Raw genomic sequence first — 19,749 nt, 5'->3', positions numbered from 1 at the left:
AAAGGAGTATAAGTAGCAATATTGGTAAAATACACTGGCCTAGAAATTCAGTTGCGTTCGCCAGCCGCTAACGCCATAAGAGGGGTAGATTTGCAGCGCTAGGCACTTAGCGCCCGGGCGCAGAACGATCTGCGCCTACGCCCAACTTCAGTTGACATTTAGCGCCGGCGTAAAGTGTTTGCGCCCGCTCAGCTGCGCGCGCAGCTTATGACGTCATTTTGTCGTGCAACGCTGTTTATGCGCCCCAAACCGGAAATTCAGTGGCGCCCGGCCTATGTGGGCGTGGTGCTGTTAAGAACTGTGAAGTGGAATGCAACAGAGGCCCTGTGGGCCTCGGGGAGCGCTAATTAAAGGGCACTTACACTGACCTATAAAGCCCAGCCATTTTGCTGCAATGACTTCAGTGCTTTGGATTTCTGGACAGAGACCAAGGAACAGAGCTTACTGATTTGGGACAACATAGGAGAGGTATTTTTGGCTTCTGGCCAGAGCTTGGAAATTTGAATCATTGTGATTTCACTGTTAGCAAGATTATTATGGGGGCTGTATGGGGTTCCAACCCTCAGTTCCAGCATTATGTGCGAAGGGCTCGCAGACGCTGTGTGAGAGGGCCAGCCATGCCTAGACGCAGAGGGGCCATCAGGCGTCGGCAACGTAGGCCTTACCCACTCAGGGAATACCGGCAGCAGGTGTCCTATCTCACCAAGACTGCCGCGCATTGTGTTAAGAGGCTGCGCTTCAGAAGGGAGGTGGTTGCAGAGATCTGCCAGCTGCTTCACAGAGATCTGCGTCCACAGCTGATGTGCAGGACGTCTCTCTCGGTGGAAGTGAAGGTCACGGTGGCTCTGAACTTTTATGCAAGCTGCTCCTTCCAAGCCGCTGCTGGGGACATAGCGAACATCTCCCAGTTCGCCGCGCATCGCTGCATCCGGCAGGTCACCGATGCCCTTTTCGCGAGGAGACACCAATTCATCTCCTTCCCCATGACCCTAGAGAGGCAGGAGCAGCGTGCAGTCGGATTTGGCAGGATCGCGGACTTCCCCATGGTGCAAGGCGCCATTGACTGCACGCATGTGGCTATGCGGGCACCTATCGACAATGCCGAGAATTACCGCAACCGGAAGGGCTACCATTCCCTCAATGTACAGCTGGTGTGTGACCACAGGCAGCGCATCCTAGCTGTCAATGCCCGCTTTCCAGGAAGCAGCCACGATGCATTTATCCTGCGCCAGACTACTGTGGCTGACATGTTCGAGGCACAGCCTCCACCAAGGGGATGGCTTATTGGGGACAAGGGCTACCCTTTGTGTACATGGCTCATGACCCCGCTCCGCGCGCCCAGGACCCCTGCGGAGGAGGCATACAACGAAAGCCATCAAGCCACAAGGAACATCATAGAGCAAACAATTGGCGTCCTCAAGCAACGGTTCCACTGCCTGGATCGCTCCGGCGGATCTCTACAGTATTCGCCGGATAGAGTCTCCCAGTTCGTCGTCGTTTGCTGCATGCTGCACAACCTGGCTATCCGCAGGACTCGGGCACTGCCACCTGACGTAGCACCACCACCTCAGGAGGACGCGCAGGAGGACCATGAGGAGGAGGAGGAGTACCAGCCCAGGAGGGAGCCACAAGGTCCAAGGGCCGTCCGCCGGCAGCTTATTGAACGACACTTCTAGGCCCCCTGTCAGGGAATGGATTGTGGCAATGAACGCACCTGAATGCAGCCGCTCCGCAAGCCCTCAGCCGCTTAACGCAACAACCACTGGAAACATGACACCTGGACAAGCTGAATAAATAAAAAGCTTTATTTAACAAACTCAGGGCCCTTCCCACATGAAACAGAAAAACAGACAAGACCCCCAAAAAACAGTCACAAAAATATCTCACTCCCACAACCTGGGGAGGAATAACAAAACTTGCCCATCCAATTGGCCTTCATCCTCGGCCTTACCAAAATAAGCCCCCCCCACAACGCAAACACCCCCATATAAAAAAAAACGTTGCCAACACACACTACTGGCTGTGCCGAGAGGGCGAGGCCTTGTGCGAGGCCTTGTGCGGCCCCTGCCCGGCCTGTTGCTCCGCCTCAACCTGGGCCCTGTGGGTGTTGCAAGGCTGGGGGAAGGCTCCCGAGGGGCAGAATGCGTGACGGCAGATGCCCTTGGGGGTCGGCCTAGACGAGGACCGGCCCTGGAGGGGCCGGCTGCTGACTGCTGCAGCTGTGGCTGCGCAGCATCAGTCTCTGCAGCAGCTCGTCGCACCTTGGCTGGGGGAGTTGCCGTGGCGGCTGCAGCAATGGGGGCAAGCTGGCTGATGCCAGGCGCTCGCTGGTCGCCAGAGACACTGGCACTCGGCCGGGCTGGCAGTGCAGCAAGCGCAGCAATCTGGTGGAGGCCAGACCGCTGTGCTGCAGCAGGGCGGCGGGTGCCCTGGCGATGCTTCCGCGACACAGCGAGTGTGGCAGAAGTGAGTGCCCGAACTGCCCTGGTCTGTGCCCGCATCAGATCAGTGAGCGTCTGCACGGCACCACTCATGAACTCGCGACTCGCGTCCTGCGCTGCCGCGAGTTGCTGGACACCCCTGTCCTGTGCTGCCGCAAGTTGCTGGACACCCCTGTCCTGTGCTGCCGCGAGTTGGTCGACACCCCTGGCCTGTGCTGCCGCGAGTTCGACACCCCTGGCCTGTGAGTCCCCGAAAGCGGCCACACTGAGCCAGGGACTCAATGGCCTGAGGCAACTGTCCCACAACCCCCATGAACTCCTTGTGGCGGCGCTCAGAATCCGCGGACATTTCATCTAGGAGGCGCACCTCCTGGGCGAGGACCGTCTCCGGACTGGAGGCCGGACTCTCCCTCTGGGGAGAAGGCCGCCGCTCTGCCCGACCCTTCCCACGTGCCTGGACGCCACTGGGCCTAGGAACTGGCCTCCCCTGCAACACTTGCCCCCTCTGGGGAGAAGGCCGCCGTTCTGCCCGACCCTTCCCATGTGCCTGGACGCCACTGGGCCCAGGAGCTACACCCCCCTGCAGCACTTCCCCCTGGCTCTCCTCCAGGCAAGACGTCTCCCCTCCATTGCCATCCCCTGGCGCGGATGAGGCTTCGCCCGATGTGCCGCCTTCCTGTTGGTCCTCGTCGTCCTCCTCTTCCGAGGGACTGGCACACTCAGCTTCAAGGACCTCCTCCTCACCAGCTGAAAGCAGGAAGGCACAAGAGTAGCTTTAGAGTGAGGACAGGGCGTCAGCGAGGGAGGCATGAGTGGTGGCATTCAGCGCATTGGTCGGACAGTGGCAAAGGATGTAGATCTGATGCGCTAGGGGAACGAGAGAGGTCCAAACGGTCATGTCCTTACCATTGGGTCGCAGCACAGGGTCGGCATCTCCAATGGCAACAGGGCCAGTCACCCGGCCACGCATGAGTCGAGCCACGTTCTCCTCCAGCTCACTGAGCTCCTGGAACTGGGCACGGCCTCCCCCGGTGACATTCTGGCTCTTCGAATTCCGGGCCATCTTGGCCTGCAAGAGAAAGGACGGCCTCTAAGTACATTGTGGTGGCCTGTTGTTGTGTGCACTGCCTCCCATGGTGGAATAGCTTGGCCAGTGTGGTGGCCTGTTGTGTGCACTGCCTCCCATGGTCGAATAGCTTGGCCAGTGTGGTGCCCTGTTGTTGTGTGCACTGCCTCCCATGGTCGAATAGCTTGGCCAGTGTGTTAAGTGCAGAAAGTGCTATTGAGGATCATGCCAGTGCCATAGCTGCGGGAGGAGGGCTGGCCATTAGGCCTTTGAGGTCCCTTTGCCCATAATGTGAGGTGCACATGCAAGGATGAGGAGGACACTGGAAAGGGTACTCACCTTGACCATCCGAGTGAGGTCGTTGTACTTCTTGCGGCATTGGTCACCAGTCCTGGGGACATCGCTGTTGACTGACACCCTGTGGGCGATTTTCCTCCAGGCTCTCCTGTACTGCCTCCTGGGAGCCTTCTTGCCACTGTCCGGGCACAAGATCTCTTTGTACCTTTCCAACCCCCTAACCAGCACCCTCAAAGCATGCTGGGAGAAGCGCTGCGCTCGTTCACGGGCCTTCTCCATGGCTTCAGGCGCTATTTGGGTCCACCAGCAGTGTTCAGGCCTAGCTGCAGGGCTCCACTATCCAGGGCGTGGCTGCAGACCAAGTCGACCCTTCCCCCTTTAAGAGCTGGTCGGCGTCAGGGTGTCTGCTGTCAATCAAAACATGACCGCACCTGCGCTGCGCCCGGCCTCGGCGTTATCAGTCCGCACCGCCGGCTTAGCGCCTAAAGATAGGAGTGCAACGCCAGTTTCAGCGCTCGCCCAAACTCTTGGCCAAATCTACTGAATTTAGGCAAAGTGACCACTTTCCGGCGGGCGCTAACTTTAGCGACCGCCCGACTTTACCACCCCAAAAGTGGCTATACTGAATTTCTAGGCCACTATTACAGCATTAGAAAAAAGGGTTATTAGTGAGGGCGAGCTGGCAGTAGAAACTCTCTGGGCAGAATTTGAGAAATAGAAAAAGATATAAGACTTTGGTAGGAGTTGTCTACAGACCTCCTGATAGCAATGATGAAGTAGTGGGATACATAAATACGAAGATCAGAGAAGCTTGTTGCAAAAGCAGAGAGGTTATAATGGGAGGCTTCAATATTCTCTCACACTGGGAGAAGTGGAATAGCTCACGTCCCAAAGGCAGCGAATTTCTTGAGTGTATTTGAGACACATTTCTGGAACACAATGTTCTTGAACTAATAAAAGGATAGGCCATACTAGATTTAGTGATGAGTAATGAGCCAGATTAGTTAGCACTTTAATGATAAAGTAACTCCTAGCTAACAGTGACCATACATGATTTAATTTGATATTGGGTTTGAGATTGAGAAGGGTGAGTCACAAATCAAGGTTTTAAGTTTAGGTAAGGCTGACTTTGAAGGGCTGAGGCAGATTTAACCACAGTAAACTGGGCGCACCTGTTAATGGGTAAAACTGCAGATGAACAGCAGTGGAAAGGATGCTCAAAGAAGTATTTGGAACAACCTGTACAAACCTGTAAAGGGCAAGCGCTCTACTTGAGTAATTAAACTATCTTGGTCAACAAGAGATGAAAAATAGTATAAAACTAAACGAAGGAGCTTCATAGTCATAACCAAAACTCTTTGGGGCTAAAGCTTGACATAATATATTTTTTTATTCGTTCATGGGATTTGGGCGTCGCTGGCAAGGCCAGCATTTATTGCCCATCTCTAATTGCCCTTGAGAAGGTGGTGGTAAGCCACCTTCTTGAATCGCTGCAGTCCATGAGGTGAAGGTACTCCCACAGTGCTGTTAGAGAGGGAGTTCCAGGATTTTGACCCAGTGACGATGAAGGAACGGTGATTTACTTCCAAGTCAGGATGGTGTGTGACTTGGAGGGGAACTTGGAGGTGGTGGTGTTCCCTTGTCCTTCTAGGTGGAAGAGGTCGTGGGTTTGGGAGGTGCTGCTGAAGGAGCCTTGGCGAGTTGCTGCAGTGCATCTTGTAGATGGTATACACTGCAGCCACGGTACGCCGGTGGTGGAGGGAGTGAATGTTTAAGGTTGTGGATGGGGTGCCAATCAAGCGGGCTGTTTTGTCTTGGATGGTGTCGAGCTTCCTGAGTGTTGTTGGAGCTGCACTCATCCAGGCAAATGGAGAGTATTCCATCACACTCCTTACTTGTGCCTTGTAGAAGGTGGATAGGCTTTGGGGAGTCAGGAGGTGAAACACTTGCCGCAAAATAGCTAGCCACTGACCTGCTCTTGTTGCCACAGTATTTATGTGGCTGGTCCAGTTAAGTTTCTGGTCAATAGTGACCCCCAGGATGTTGATGGTGGGGGATTTGGCGATGGTAATGCCGTTGAATGTCAAGGGGCTGTGGTTAGACTCTCGTTTGTTGGAGACGGTCATTGCCTGGCACTTGTGTGGCGTGAATGTTACCTGCCATGTATCAACCCAAGCCTGAATACTGTCAAGGTCTTTCTTGCATGTGGGCATGGACGGCTTCATTTTCTGAGGAGTTCCGAATGGCACTGAACACTGTGCAGTCATCAGTGAACATCCCCATTATTGACCTTGTGATGGAGGGAAGGTCATTGATGAAGCAGCTGAAGATGGTTGTGCCTAGGACACTGCCCTGAGGAACTCCTGCAGCGATGTCCTGGAACTGTGATGATTGACCACCAACCACCACAACCATCTTCCTTTGTGCTAGGTATGACTCCAGCTAGTGGAGAGTTTTCCCCCTGATTCCCATTGACTTCAGTTTTACTAGGGCTCCTTGATGCCACACTCGGGCAAATGCTGCCTTGATGTCAAGGGCAGTCACTCTCACCTTACCTCTGGAATTCAGCTCCTTTGTCCATGTTTGGATCAAGGCTGTAATGAGGTCTGGAGCTGAGTGGTCATAGAATCATAGAAGATAGGAGCAGGCATAGGCCATTCGGCCCCTCGAGCATGTTCCGCCATTTAATGAGGTCATGGCTGATCATCCAAATTCAGTACCCAGTCCTTGCTTTCTCCCCATATCCCTTGATCCCTTTAGCCTTAAGAAATATATCTAACTCCTTCTTGAATATATTTAATGAATTGGCCTCAACTGCCTTGTGTGGTAGAGAATTCCACAGGTTCACCACACTCTGGGTGAAGAAGTTTCTCCTCATAGAGCACATATACCAGAAACGCTGTTTACGGAGGTCACGGTCCATCATCAAAGACCCTACCCACCCCAGCCACAGTCTGTTCGCCCTCCTGCCATCTGGGAGACGCTACAGATGCATTCGCACCCGTACAACCAGATTTAGGAACAGCTTCTTTCCCAGGCTGTCATCCTACTGAACTCCACAAATAAACTCTAAAGCCTGCACATCTGCCAATGCACTTTATTATGGTTATGTTTATGTTAATGTATTACAAGCCAAATGTATGTTGAATGTTTAAATGTCTTAGTCTAAATGTACACTCTCGGGAGCCGGGAGCCGCAAGCCTACATTTCGTTGTACTGCACTTGTGCACTAACAATGACAATAAAAGTTGATTTGATTTGATTTTGATTTTAAATGGCTTACCCCTTATCCTTAGACTGCGACCCCCTGGTTCTGGACTCCCCCACCACCAGGAACATCCTTCCTGCATCTAGTCTGTCTAGTCCTGTTAGAATTTTATAACTTTCAATGAGATCCCCCCTCATTCTTCTAAACTCTAGCGAATATAAGCCTAATCGACCCAATCTCTCCTCATACGTCATTCCTGCCATCCCAGGTATCAGTCTGGTGAATCTTCGCTGCACTCTCTCCATGGCAAGAACATCCTTCCTCGGATAAGGTGACCAAAACTGCACACAATACTCAAGGTGTGGCCTCGCTGTTCAGATAATAATGTGTCTTCCTGTTTTTGCCACCGAAGTGGATAACCTCGCATTTATCCACATTATACTGCATCTGCCATGCATCTGCCCAATCGCCCAACCTGTCCAAATCATACTGGAGTTTCTCTGCATCCTCCTCACAGCACACACGCCCACCCAGCTTTGTGTCGTCTGCAAACTTGGAGATATTGCATCTAGTTCCCTCGTCTAGATCATTTATTTATATATATATATATTGTGAATCGCTGGGGTCCGAGCACCGATCCCTGCGGTACCCCACTAGTCACTGCCTGCCACTCAGAAAAAGAGCCGTTTATTCCAACTCTTTGCTTCCTGTCCGCCAACCAGTTCTCTATCCAAGACAGTACCTTACCCCCAATACCATGTGCTTTAACTTTGCACGCTAATCTCTTATGCGGGACCTTATTGAAAACCTTCTGAAAGTCCAAATACACCACATCCACTGGTTCTCCCTTATCTATTCTACCAGTTACATCCTCAAAAAAATTCCAGTAGATTAGTCAAGTGTGATTTACCTTTTGTAAATCCATGTTGACTTTGTCTGATCCTGTCATTGTTTTCCAAGTGCTCTGCTATTACATCTTTTATAATGGACTCTAGCATTTTCCCCACTACCGATGTCAGACTTACCGGTCTATAATTCCCCGTTTTCTCTCTACCACCTTTTTTAAATAGTGGGGTTACATTAGCTATCCTCCAATCCATGGGAACAGAGTCCTGGCGGAACCCAAACTGGGCATCAGTGAGCAGGTTATTAGTGAGTAAATGCCACTTGATAGCACTGTTGACGACACCTTCCATCACTTTGCTGATGATTGAGAGTAGACTGATGGGGTGGCAATTGGCCAGATTGGATTTGTCCAGCTTTTTGTGGACAGGACATACCTGGGCAGTTTTCCACATTTTCGGATAGATGCCAGTGTTGTAGCTGTACTGGAAAAGCTTGGCTAGAGGCGCGGCTAGTTCTGGAGCACAAGTCTTTAGCATGACAGCCGGGATGTTGTCATGGCCCATAGCCTTTGCCGTATCCAGTGCGCTGAGCCATTTCTTGCTAACACATGGAGTGAATTGAATTGGCTGAAGACTGGCTTCTGTGATGGTGGGGACCTCAGGAGTAGGCCGATATGGAATATCCACTCGGCACTTCTGGCTGAAGATGATTGCAAACGCTTCAGCCTTGTCTTTTGCACTCACGTGCTGGGCTCCACCATCATTGAGGATGGGGATATTCATGGAACCTCCTCCTCCTGTTAGTTGTTCAATGGTCCACCATCATTCACGCCTGGATGTGGCAGGACTGCAGAGCTTTGATCTGATCTGTTGATTGTGGGATCACTTGGCCCTGTCTGTAGCCTGCTGCTTCTGCTTTTTAGCATGCATGTAGTCCTGTGTTGCAGCTTCCCCAGGTTGGCACCTGATTTTTAGGTACGCCTGGTGCTGCTCCTGGCATGCTCTTCTACACTCCTTATTGAACCAGGGTTGGTCACTTGGATTGGTGGTAATTGTAGAGTGAGGGATATGCCAGGCTATGAGGTTACAGATTGTGGTGGAATACAATTCTGCTGCTGCTGATGGCCCACAGCGCCTCATGGATGCCCAGTTTTGATCTGTTTTGAATCTACCCCATTTAGCACGGTGGTAGTGCCACACAACATGATGGAGGGTATCCTCAGTGTGAAGACGGGACTTCGTCTCCACAATGACTGCTACCAATGCTGTCATGGACAGATGCATCTGTGACAGGTAGATTGGTGAGGACGAGGACAAGTACATTTTTTCCTCGTGTTGGTTCTCTCACCACCTGTCGCAGGCCCAGACAGGCAGCTATATCCTTCAGGACTCGGCCAGCTTGGTCACCAAGCCACTCTTGGTGATGGACATTGAAGTCCCCCACCCAGAGTACATTCTGTGCCCTTGCTACCCTCGGTGCTTTTTCCAAGTGGTGTTCAACATGGAGTAGTACTGATTCATCAGCTGAGGGAGGGCAGTAGGTGGTAATCTGCAGGTGGTTTCCTTGCCCATGCTTGACCTGAAGCCATGAGACCTCATGGAGTCCGGAGTCAATGTTGAGGACTCCCAGAGCCACTCCTTCCCGACTGTATACCACAGTGCCGCCACCCCTGGTGGGTCTATCCTGCCGGTGGGACAGGACATACCCAGGGATGGTAATGGAGGAGTTTGGGACATTGGCTGATTCTGTGAGTATGACTAGCCAAGCAACAGCCTGACATAGTCTGTGGGACAGCTCTCCCAATTTTGGCACACAAGTCCCCAGATGTTGGTGATGAGGACTTTGCAGGGTCGACTGGGCTGGGTGTGCCATTGTTGTATCCGTAGCCGGTGCCGTGGTCTGTACCGGGTGGTCCGTCTGGTTTTATTCCTATTATTGTGTTTTGTAGTGGGTTTTTTATAACTGAGTGGCTTGCTAGGCCATTTCAGAGAACAGTTAAAAGTCAACCACATTGCTGTGTGTAGATACCTTGCTATGAACAACCCTGGGAAAAATATTTCTCTTTGCCTCAAGACTAATCTAAAGTTCTTCAGAGACTGATCTCTTTGTGAAGAGCCAATACTTGCACAGTCTTGGTCTCCTGATGGTAGCACCTTCATCATCCCAAAACTCTGTGTGATTTCTATAGTTGACCCTTCTCTCAGTGGTCTTTCCACAGGATTCTATTTCCCAGTCAATGGAGATAAAATACAATTCTACACTGGATCTGAAATGGTTTTGCAGGATGACTCTTTACAAACACTGCTGCCTCAATTGGCATGGTAGCATTTCTGGATGGGTGACTGCCTACATTGATAAATGATGAATCCACCTGCCACTTCAACTGACTTGAATTATGACTGATACAATTGGCCCTGCAATATTTTTAGACTATGACGTGGGATAGGCTGATATGGCTCCGGGCAGACTACATGTGGTGTAACCCATTCTTGGTCAATACATAATTAGCCTTGCTCATTAGCACTAGGCTCTTATCAGTAAGAAAATATTCCAATTGGATCCAAAGTGGATGATCTCACACTTCCCTGTATTGAACTCCATCTACCATAGTTTTGCCATTCACTTAACGTGTCTATGTCCCTTTGTAACTTCCTGCTCCCATTTACGCAACTTAGTGAGCCTCCTAATTTGGTGTCATCTGCAAACTTGGATCTACAACTCTCTCTTCACCCAAAATACTGCGGATGCTGGAAATCTGAAATATAAACAGAAAATGCTGGAGATGCTCAGCAGGTCAGACAGCATCTGTGGAAAGAGAAACAGAGTTGAAGTTTCAGGTCTGTGACCTTTTGTCAGAACTGGAAAATGTTACAGATGGAACCGGTTTTAAGTAAGTACAGAGGCAGGGAAAGGGGGAGGGGAGGAAAGAGCAAAAAGTAAGGTCTGATAGGGTGGAAGGCAGGAGTGATTTAAATGGCAAAATGGATGATAGTGCAAGGCAAAAGGGAGTGGTAATGGTACAAGTGAAACAAAGCATGGGTCTAGAGTAGCTGTAAATGGCAACAGCAGAATCATTACTAGCATCTGCTGTCTGGGGGGAAAAATGGGAGCAGTGGTTATGATCTGAAATTGTTGAACTCAGTGTTAAGTCTGCAAGGTTGTAGAGTGCCTAATCAAAAGATGAGGTGCTGTTCCATGAGCTTCTATGGAACAGTGTAGGATGCCGAGGTCAGAGTGGAAATGGGGCAGAGGATTAAAATGGCAAGCAACCAGAAGCTCATGGTCACCCTTGTGGACTGAGTGGAGGTGTTCAGTAAAGTGATCAGCCAATTTGCGTTCGGTCTCCCCAACGTAGAGGAGACCACATTGTGAGCAACAAATACAGTATACCAAATTGAAAGTAGTACAAGTAAATCGCTGTTTCACCTGGAAGGAGATTTGGGGCCCTAGATGGTGGGAAGGGAGGAGGGCAAGGGCAGGTGTTGCCTCTCCGCTTGCATGGGAAGGTGCTGTGGGAAGGGGAGCGGGTGTTGGGGGGGTTATAGAAGAGTGGACCATGATGGTGCGGAGGATGTCCCCTTCCCACAGGCAGAACCACTTCATCATTTGGGTAGCTTAATTCCTTCAGGCATCCTAGGAATTTATAATGCAAATACACTATCTAAACATGTGAACATTTTATAATGCAGAAAACTAAACATTTCACTGTCACATCACACAAGGCCTGTATTCTTAAAAAAAAAATTCAGTTGGCACTTATATTGAAACTTCAATTTCCAATGCTCAAAAATTGTGGAGATTCTTAAGTACCCACCAACATTTTTCTGCTTTTAAATAACTATGTGTGGAGGTTAACTGAATCAGGAAGAATTTTACATGACTTACTTTGCATGGTGCACCTTCATTCTTTGAAGTAAATGTAGCCTCTATATACAAAGTTCTTTCCTGGCCTTCTCTGTGATAAGTATTAGTGTAAATATGTTTTCACCTGTTTTCTGTAATGTTTGTGCACTTGTTAGCTCCTTTTTGTCTCCTGTCATCAAGGAGCCAAAGACTGGATTGAGGCTATGATGCAATGGAGTTGGAGAGGATCACCTCCCAGGATGCCAGTTTTCTTTTAAGGGGTGATGCCCCTGGTGGTTACCCCTGGAAGTTGAACTTCTTTCAACGAATGAGGAAGACTACTTACTGCAAATAAACTGACATGAATTTACCTTGCCTTTGACACGTGTTTGCTAATTTAATTGGAACAAAAATTTCCGTGCAAAATTTAACAAATCTACCATTCAATGTTTGTTTTTTTTAAAAAGTTTTTCAGCCAATATCTGCCAAAGCTAAACTTGAAATGAATCCCCGAGCAGAAGTTGACTTTGCTTCACCAAAAGTGAACTTGGAAGTAAATCTACAAGATATAGCCATCGAACTCAAAAGACCTCAGGTACAAATGTGGGTTAACTGTTTACCTGCCATAACCAGCTGCAGCTGTTGTATTTGTTTCCTATTTAGCAAATTGTAACTGTTGGATTATTTCCGTACTTGTGTTTTTAGGCTTGCCGGATAGTGCAGTGAAGCCATTCAGAAAAAGTGAAATGTGGTCATGCCCTTGAACACTCTTGTCAGTTGCAGAATTTGGACTAAAGCAAATGATAACTGGCCTCAGTTATGCTACTTGAATTTTGTTTAAAAACTTGCAATAAATTATAACTTCTATATTAAAATAACAATTACAATTTAATAAAATGGATATCTTTAGGTGAATCATTCAGACGATGGTAGGAAGGCACCTCGAGTAAGAGACCTAATTGGAAATATTTTTTCCTATTTATTCCTATATACTGTAGAAGTAAGTTCGGTTTCTTTTTACATTCTGCAAAGTGTTACACAAAGAAACATAGTTTCATGTAAGACATGCATCAGAAACTCAAGTTCCCCAAAATGGTTCACAAGTTCTTTCAAAAAATTATAAAATTTACTTTAAAGGCCTCAAAATTGAAATTCCTGCCATACACTGCTCTTGATGTGGTTGGTAAATGACTGCTAATAATGTTAATCACAAGTATAGCTGAGAAAAAGCCTTAAAAAGCGTGAGAAATTTATAGTATGACCCTCGTCAAAGAGTTGCTCTTGTAAGAAAGCATCAACAGATTGGTGTGCTGGGGGGTGGGGAGTCGCGGCAAAGAAGTCAAGATAAAGCAAACATGGCTACAGTATTTCACCTTCTGAAAGAGACTTGACATCATGTCGAACTTGAGTGATTCTAATGAGTGTTATTTTATTAAATGTTCCGTTATAGGAACAGAAGTTGGTCATTTAGCCCCTCGAGCCTGTTTTGCCATTAGACCATGGCTGATCTGCCCCTCTATTGCATTTACCTGCCTTTGCTCAATATCCCTTTACACCTTTACCTAATAAAAAATATCGATCTTAGACTTGAAAATTTCAATTGACCCAGCAGCCACAGTCTTTTGGGGGAGCATGTTCCAGATTCCCACTACCCTTTGTCAAAAAGCACTTCCTGAATTAACTCGTGTATGGCCTAGCTCTAATTTTAAGATTATGCTGCCTGGTTCTGGATTGCCTTACCAGAGGAAATAGTTCTTCTGTATCTACCATATTGAATCCCTTAATTTTAAATACCTTGGTTAGATCACCCCTCAACTTTCCAAATTTAGGTGAATACAAACCAAGTTTGTGCAACCTGTCCTTATAAGTTAACCCTTTAAGCCCTGGTATCTTTCTGGTGAATCTGCACATTAGGACAATCCTGATCCTTGTACTTCACTGAGTTTCATGGACTCGAGAGGCAGAGTGCAGTCTAATTGATATTTATTTATCAAATCTATATAAACCCAACATATGCAGTACTTATGAGTTTGATAACTTGATATTTGCACGGAATGAACTCATCAGGGATTTGTGAGCAAATACCTCTGACCGGTAGTTGCATCAAGAGTATTTAGAGTTCCTACAGTTTCCTGGTGTGCCCTATCTTTTATATAGTTCTGTATGTAAGGTTATCATGATGTTGGTACGTAAGTATGCCAGCAGTCACTCACCCCCTTCGTGTGCATGCACATTGGGTCTCAATCTGTTTATTGTCCTTGCTATTTCACATGCTTGGAACGGTTAGGCTGGCCTTGGGGGTCAGCACTTTCTTATCTGTGCTTCACAAGGTCGTGTTCCTTACTGTTAAACTAAATTAATCCCTTTTCTAACTGGTCTTGTGCAAGAATATGTCTCCTATCTGTACTGTCAGCAATTCTCCATCATACTTCTGTGACCATATCAACCCCCTTACTATCTTAAAGTTAAGTTGCATAATACAATTTTCATCCAAGAGTCTATTGTCTACAAGAATAGTTAGATTCTACACTAGCTATCTTATCTTGCTGAGACTTTTGGTCTTGTCACAGAACTCTCTCTCTCGCCCTCTTTTTTCTCTTTCTCCTGTCTACACGTTCACTGTAGCCCCTTATACCAATTAACCCATGATGTTTTCTGCTCCTATCAAGTTACCCTAATGCAAGTCATGTTTCTATTATTCCCCTACTACTATTCTATTGATGGGGCTAGATGAAGAGGGTGGGAGGAGGCTCATGTGAAGCATAAATACCAGTTGGACAGAATGGCCTGTTTCTGTGCTGTAAAACCTGTGTAATTCCGTGTACCGCTAAAACCTACACTGCACTGTTCCCCTTCCGAGGCCAAAATATCTTTCCTGAGGTGCATTGTCCAAATGTGAATACAGTACTCCAGATGGGGTCTGACCAAGGCTCTGTATAACTGACACATAGCTTCCTCTCTTTTTGAATTACCACCGCCTTGAGATAAAGGCCAACATTCCATTAGCCTTTTTGTTTATTTTTTGTATCTTGCATTAGCCTTAACTCTTCCACCCTCCTTCAACTTCAGCTCATCAAAAACTCTGCTGTCCATACCCTAACTCGCACCAAGTCCCATTCACTCCTCACTCGTGCTCGCTGACCTACATTGGCTCCGGGTCCAGCAATGCATAAAAATTTAAATTCTCATTCTTGTTTTCAAATCCTTCTGTGGCCTCGTCCCTCCTTATCTCTATATCCGCCTCCAGTCATACAACCCTCCGATAACTCTGCATTCCTCCAATTGTGGCCTCTTGTGCAACCCCTGCTTCCTTCACCCCACCATTGGCGGCCGTGCCTTCAGTTGTCTAGGCCCTAAGCTCTGAAATTTCCTTCCTAATCCTCTCCGCCTCTCTAACTCTCCGTTTACATTGCTCCTTAAAACTTACCTCTTTGATCAAAATGTTGGTCACCTGTTCCAGGTTATAAGGTCTTCAGAAAGGATAGGGAAACTGGGAGGAGGGTGGGTGGGGGGGTAGCCTTATTGATTAAAGTTACTATTACATTAGTAAGAGAGGATATAGGTAAGAGAAAACAATCTGCAAAGACTCCATGGTTAGAATTGAGGACTTAAAACTGTAATGGGAGTTGTTAACAAGCCTCCTGATAGCAACAATAAAGTGGCACAGTAAATACCGTAGATGGGAGCAGAAAGTTGCAAAGGGACATTGATAGATCAAGTGAGTGTGCAAAACTGTGGCAGATGGAGTTCACTAGGAAAGTGTGAGGTCCTCCACTTTGAACCTAAGAAAGGTAGATCTAAATGGCGAGCAGCTAGGAACTGTGGATGGGCAGAGAGATTTAGGGGTTCCAAGTACAGAAACCACAAAAAGCTATTGGACAGGTACAAAAAATATTTTAAAAGGCTAATGGAATGTTAGCTTTTATCTCGAGGGCTGGAGTACAAAGGGGAGGAAGTTATGTTGCAGCTGTAGAGAGCTCTGGTTAGACTCCATCTGGAGCACTGCATTCAGTTCTGGGCACTGCACCTCAGGAAGGATATATTGGCAGCGAAGTGGGTGCAGTTCATCAGAATGATACTGGGGTTAAATTATGAGGACGGGTTGCATAGGCTAAGCTTGTATTCCCTTTAATATAGAAGGTTAACAACTTACATTTATATAGCGCCTTTAACGTCCCAAGGCGGTTCACAGGTCCGTTATCAAACCGAGTTTGACACGCTAGGTAAAAAGAGGGATGAGGTCCTGCAGCAAGAATTTAGGGAGCTAGGTGGAAGATTAAGGAGCAGGACCTCAAAGGTTGTAATCTCTGGATTACTCCCGGTGCCACGTGCTAGTGAGTATAGGAATAGGAAGATAGAACAGATGAATGCGTGGCTAAAGGGATGGTGCAGGAGGGAGGGCTTTAGTTTCCTGGATCACTGGGTCTGCTTCTGGGAAAGGTGGGACTTGTACAAGTCGGACGGTTTACACCTGAACCAGAGGGGAACCAATATCCTTGCGGGGGTATTGGCAGGGGGGTGGGATACAGAGTGGAGCTATAGTAGGGGGTGATTTACAGCCAAATACGGAGGAAAAAACAAGTCAGCTGGGAAGGCAGAGCAAATATGTGAAGGCAAAAGGGAATATGGCAGGGCTGGAAGGCATTTATTTTAATGCAAGGAGTCTTGCAAATAAGGTGGATGAACTGAAGTTGTTGTTGAACACATGGGAGTACGATATTGTTGCTATCACGGAGACATGGTTGAGGGAGGGTCAGGACTGCCAGCTCAATATTCCGGGGTATAGAATCTTCAGGCGAGACAGAGGGGGGTGTAAAAGGGGAGGGGGTGTTGCAATATTAATTAAGGAGTCAATTACTGCTGTAAGGAGGGACGATATATTAGCGGGCTCCTTTAATGAGGCCATATGGGTAGAACTTAAAAACAAAAAGGGGGCAAGCACTTTGCTGGGAGTGTACTATAGGCCCCCAAACAGTCGGGGAGATAGAGGAACAGATATGTAGGCAAATCTCAGAGAAGTGTGAAAATAATAGGGTAATAATAGTGGGGGATTTCAACTTCCCCAATATTAATTGGGATAGTCAGAGTGTGAAAGGCTTAGAGGGTGCAGAATTCTTAAAGTGCATCCAGGAGAGCTTTTTGAGCCAACATGTAGAAAGTCCGACAAGAGAGGGGGCGGTACTGGACCTAATTCTAGGGAATGTAGCTGGGCAAGTGGTGGAAGTGTCAGTAGGAGAGCATTTTGGCGACAGTGACCATAATTCGGTGAGATTTAAGGTGGTCATGGAAAAAGACAAAGACGGCCCGGAAATAAGGGTTCTAAATTGGGGGAAGGCCGATTTTAATATGATAAGGCAGGATCTGGCCAAGGTGGACTGGGAGCAGCTACTTATAGGAAAATCCACATCAAAACAGTGGGAGACTTTCAGAAGGGAAATAGAGAGAGTACAACGCCAACATGTTCCTGTAAAAGTCAAGGGTGGGACCAACAAGCAAAGGGAACCTTGGATGACAAGGGATATACAAAAATGCATTAGGAAAAAAAGGGGGGCTTTTGGCAATTACAAAAGACTAAAGACGGAGGAAGCCCTAGAGGAGTATAAAAAGTGCAGGGGCATACTTAAAAAAGAAATTAGGAGGGCGAGGAGGGGCCATGAAATAACACTGGCGAGCAAAATAAAGGAAAATCCTAAGATGTTTTATAAGTATATTAAGGGCAAGAGGATAACCAGGGAAAGGGTAGGGCCGATTAGGGACCAAAGTGGCAATCTGTGTGTAGAACCAGATGATGTAGGCGGGGTTTTAAATGAATTTTTTGCATCTGTGTTCACTATGGAGAAAGACGATGTAGACATAGAAATCGGGCAAGGGGACTGTGACATACTTGAACATATTAGCATCGAGAGGGAGGCGGTACTAGCGGTTTTAGCAGGCCAAAAAGTGGATAAATCCCCAGGCCCGGACGAGATGTATCCCAGGCTGTTGTGTGAGGCAAAGGAGGAGATTGCAGGGGCTCTGACACAAATTTTCAGAACCTCTCTGGCCACAGGGGATGTACCAGAGGACTGGAGAACAGCTAACGTAGTACCATTATTCAAGAAGGGTAGCAGGGATAAACCAGGGAATTACAGGCCAGTGAGCCTAACATCTGTGGTAGGGAAATTATTGGAAAAAATTCTGAGGGACAAAATTAGTCTCCACTTGGAGAGGCAAGGATTAATCGGGGTTAGTCAGCATGGCTTTGTCAAGGGTAAATCATGTCTGACCAATCTGATTGAATTTTTCGAGGGGGTGACTAGGTGTGTGGATGAGGGAAATGCTGTGGATGTGGTTTACATGGACTTCAGTAAAGCTTTTGACAAAGTCCCGCATAGGAGACTGGTCAAGAAGGTAAGAGCCCATGGGATCCAGGGTGCCTTGGCGCGTTGGATCCTAAACTGGCTGAGTGGCAGGAGGCAGAGGGTGGAAGGTTGCTTTTGTGACTGGAAGCCTGTGTCCAGTGGGGTACCTCAGGGATCGGTGCTGGGTCCCTTGCTGTTTGTGATCTACATAAATGATTTGGATGAGAATGTAAAAGGTATGATCAATAAGTTCGCAGATGACACGAAAATTGGTGGGGTGGTAAATTGCGAGGAGGAAAGCCTCAGGCTACAGGACGATATAAATGGGTTGGTCAGATGGGCGGAAAAGTGGCAAATGGAATTTAACCCTGAAAAGTGCGAGGTGATGCATTTTGGACGGACAAATAAGGCAAGGGAATACACAATGAGTGGTAGGACCCTAGGAAGTACAGAGGGACCTTGGTGTACATGTACATAGATCCCTGAAGACAGCGGAACAGGTAGATAAGGTGGTTAAAAAGGCATATGGGATACTTATATTCTATGCCTCGGCTAATGAAGGCAAGAGCAGGGAGGTTATGATGGAGCTGTACAAAACGCTGGTGAGGCCACAGCTGGAGTACTGTGTGCAGTTCTGGTCGCCTCACTATAGGAAGGATGTGATTGCTTTGGAGAGGGTGCAGAGAAGATTCACCAGGATGTTACCTGGGATGGAGCGCCTCAGCTATGAAGAAAGACTAAACAGGCTGGGGTTGTTTTCCTTGGAGCAAAGAAGGCTGAGGGGGGACCTGATTGAGGTGTACAAAATGATGAGGGGCATAGATAGGGTAGATAAAGAGGAACTTTTCCCCTTAGTAGGGGGGTCAATAACAAGGGGGCATAGATTCAGGGTAAGGGGCAGGAGATTTAGAGGGGATTTGAGGAGGAACTTTTTCACCCAGAGGGTGGTTGGAATCTGGAACTCACTGCCTGAAAGGGTGGTAGAGGCAGGAACCCTCACAACATTCAAGAAGCATTTGGATGAGCACTTGAAATGCCATTGCATACAAGGCTATGGACCAAATGCTGGAAAATGGGATTAGACTGGACAGGGATTGATGGACGGCGCAGACACGATGGGCCGAAGGGCCTCTTTCTGTGCTGTAAAACTCTATGACTCTATGACTGAGACAAATAAGATATTAGGACAGTTGACAAAAAGCTTGGTCAAAGAGAGAGGTTTTAAGGAGCGTCTTAAAGGAGAAGAGGGACCATTGAGAGGCTGAGAAATTTAGGGAGTTCATTCCAGAGCTTAGGGCCTAGGCAGCATTCCCTGTCACCGCCCCCCCCCCGCCCCCCGTGCTCCCTCCCCCTCTCCCCCCCCCCCCCCCCCCCCCCGCGATTTTCCCCCATCGACCCCCGATTTTCTTGATTGCCAGGCATCGTCCCCAGCGGTCTTCAGCTGCTGCCTTGTACTGCAGTCTTCCCTCCCAGCAGTCAGCCTTCAATCTGGCTGGCTGGCTGCCAGGCAGGAAATGGGCGAAAAAATATTCTGAGGCTCTACTTTTAAACTCGGCAGGACCTCCATGTTCCTGGCATCTCCAGCTTTCCTGGTTGCTAACGGGCTCCTTCTCTGCTTCTCCATAAATATCGAGGCCTATATCAGGGGACAAGTAGCAGATTGGAAAGCTAGCTGGCTTCAAGACAGAAAGCAGAGAGTAGGGGTAA

General features: G+C 48.0%; 1 protein-coding gene across 6 annotated transcripts in view; it reads left to right on the top strand.

The window, feature by feature from the left end:
- vps13a (vacuolar protein sorting 13 homolog A) overlaps positions 1–19,749 on the top strand; it is a 631,135-nt gene that overhangs the window by 132,416 nt on the left and 478,970 nt on the right. For all 6 annotated transcript variants that reach the window (XM_085985825.1, XM_085985842.1, XM_085985834.1 and 3 more), the window contains exon 11: positions 12,169–12,296. In XM_085985825.1, the coding sequence (XP_085841951.1) occupies positions 12,169–12,296 (128 nt within the window). The remainder of the gene's footprint in view (positions 1–12,168; positions 12,297–19,749) is intronic.

The sequence above is a fragment of the Somniosus microcephalus genome, chromosome 1 (assembly GCF_052327205.1).
Source record: "Somniosus microcephalus isolate GS21.2 chromosome 1, FLI_Smic_1.0, whole genome shotgun sequence".
In the NCBI taxonomy this organism is placed as follows: domain Eukaryota; kingdom Metazoa; phylum Chordata; class Chondrichthyes; order Squaliformes; family Somniosidae; genus Somniosus; species Somniosus microcephalus.
The sequence above is the reverse complement of the archived record's forward strand: the minus strand, read 5'-3'. Positions and strand labels throughout refer to the sequence as shown.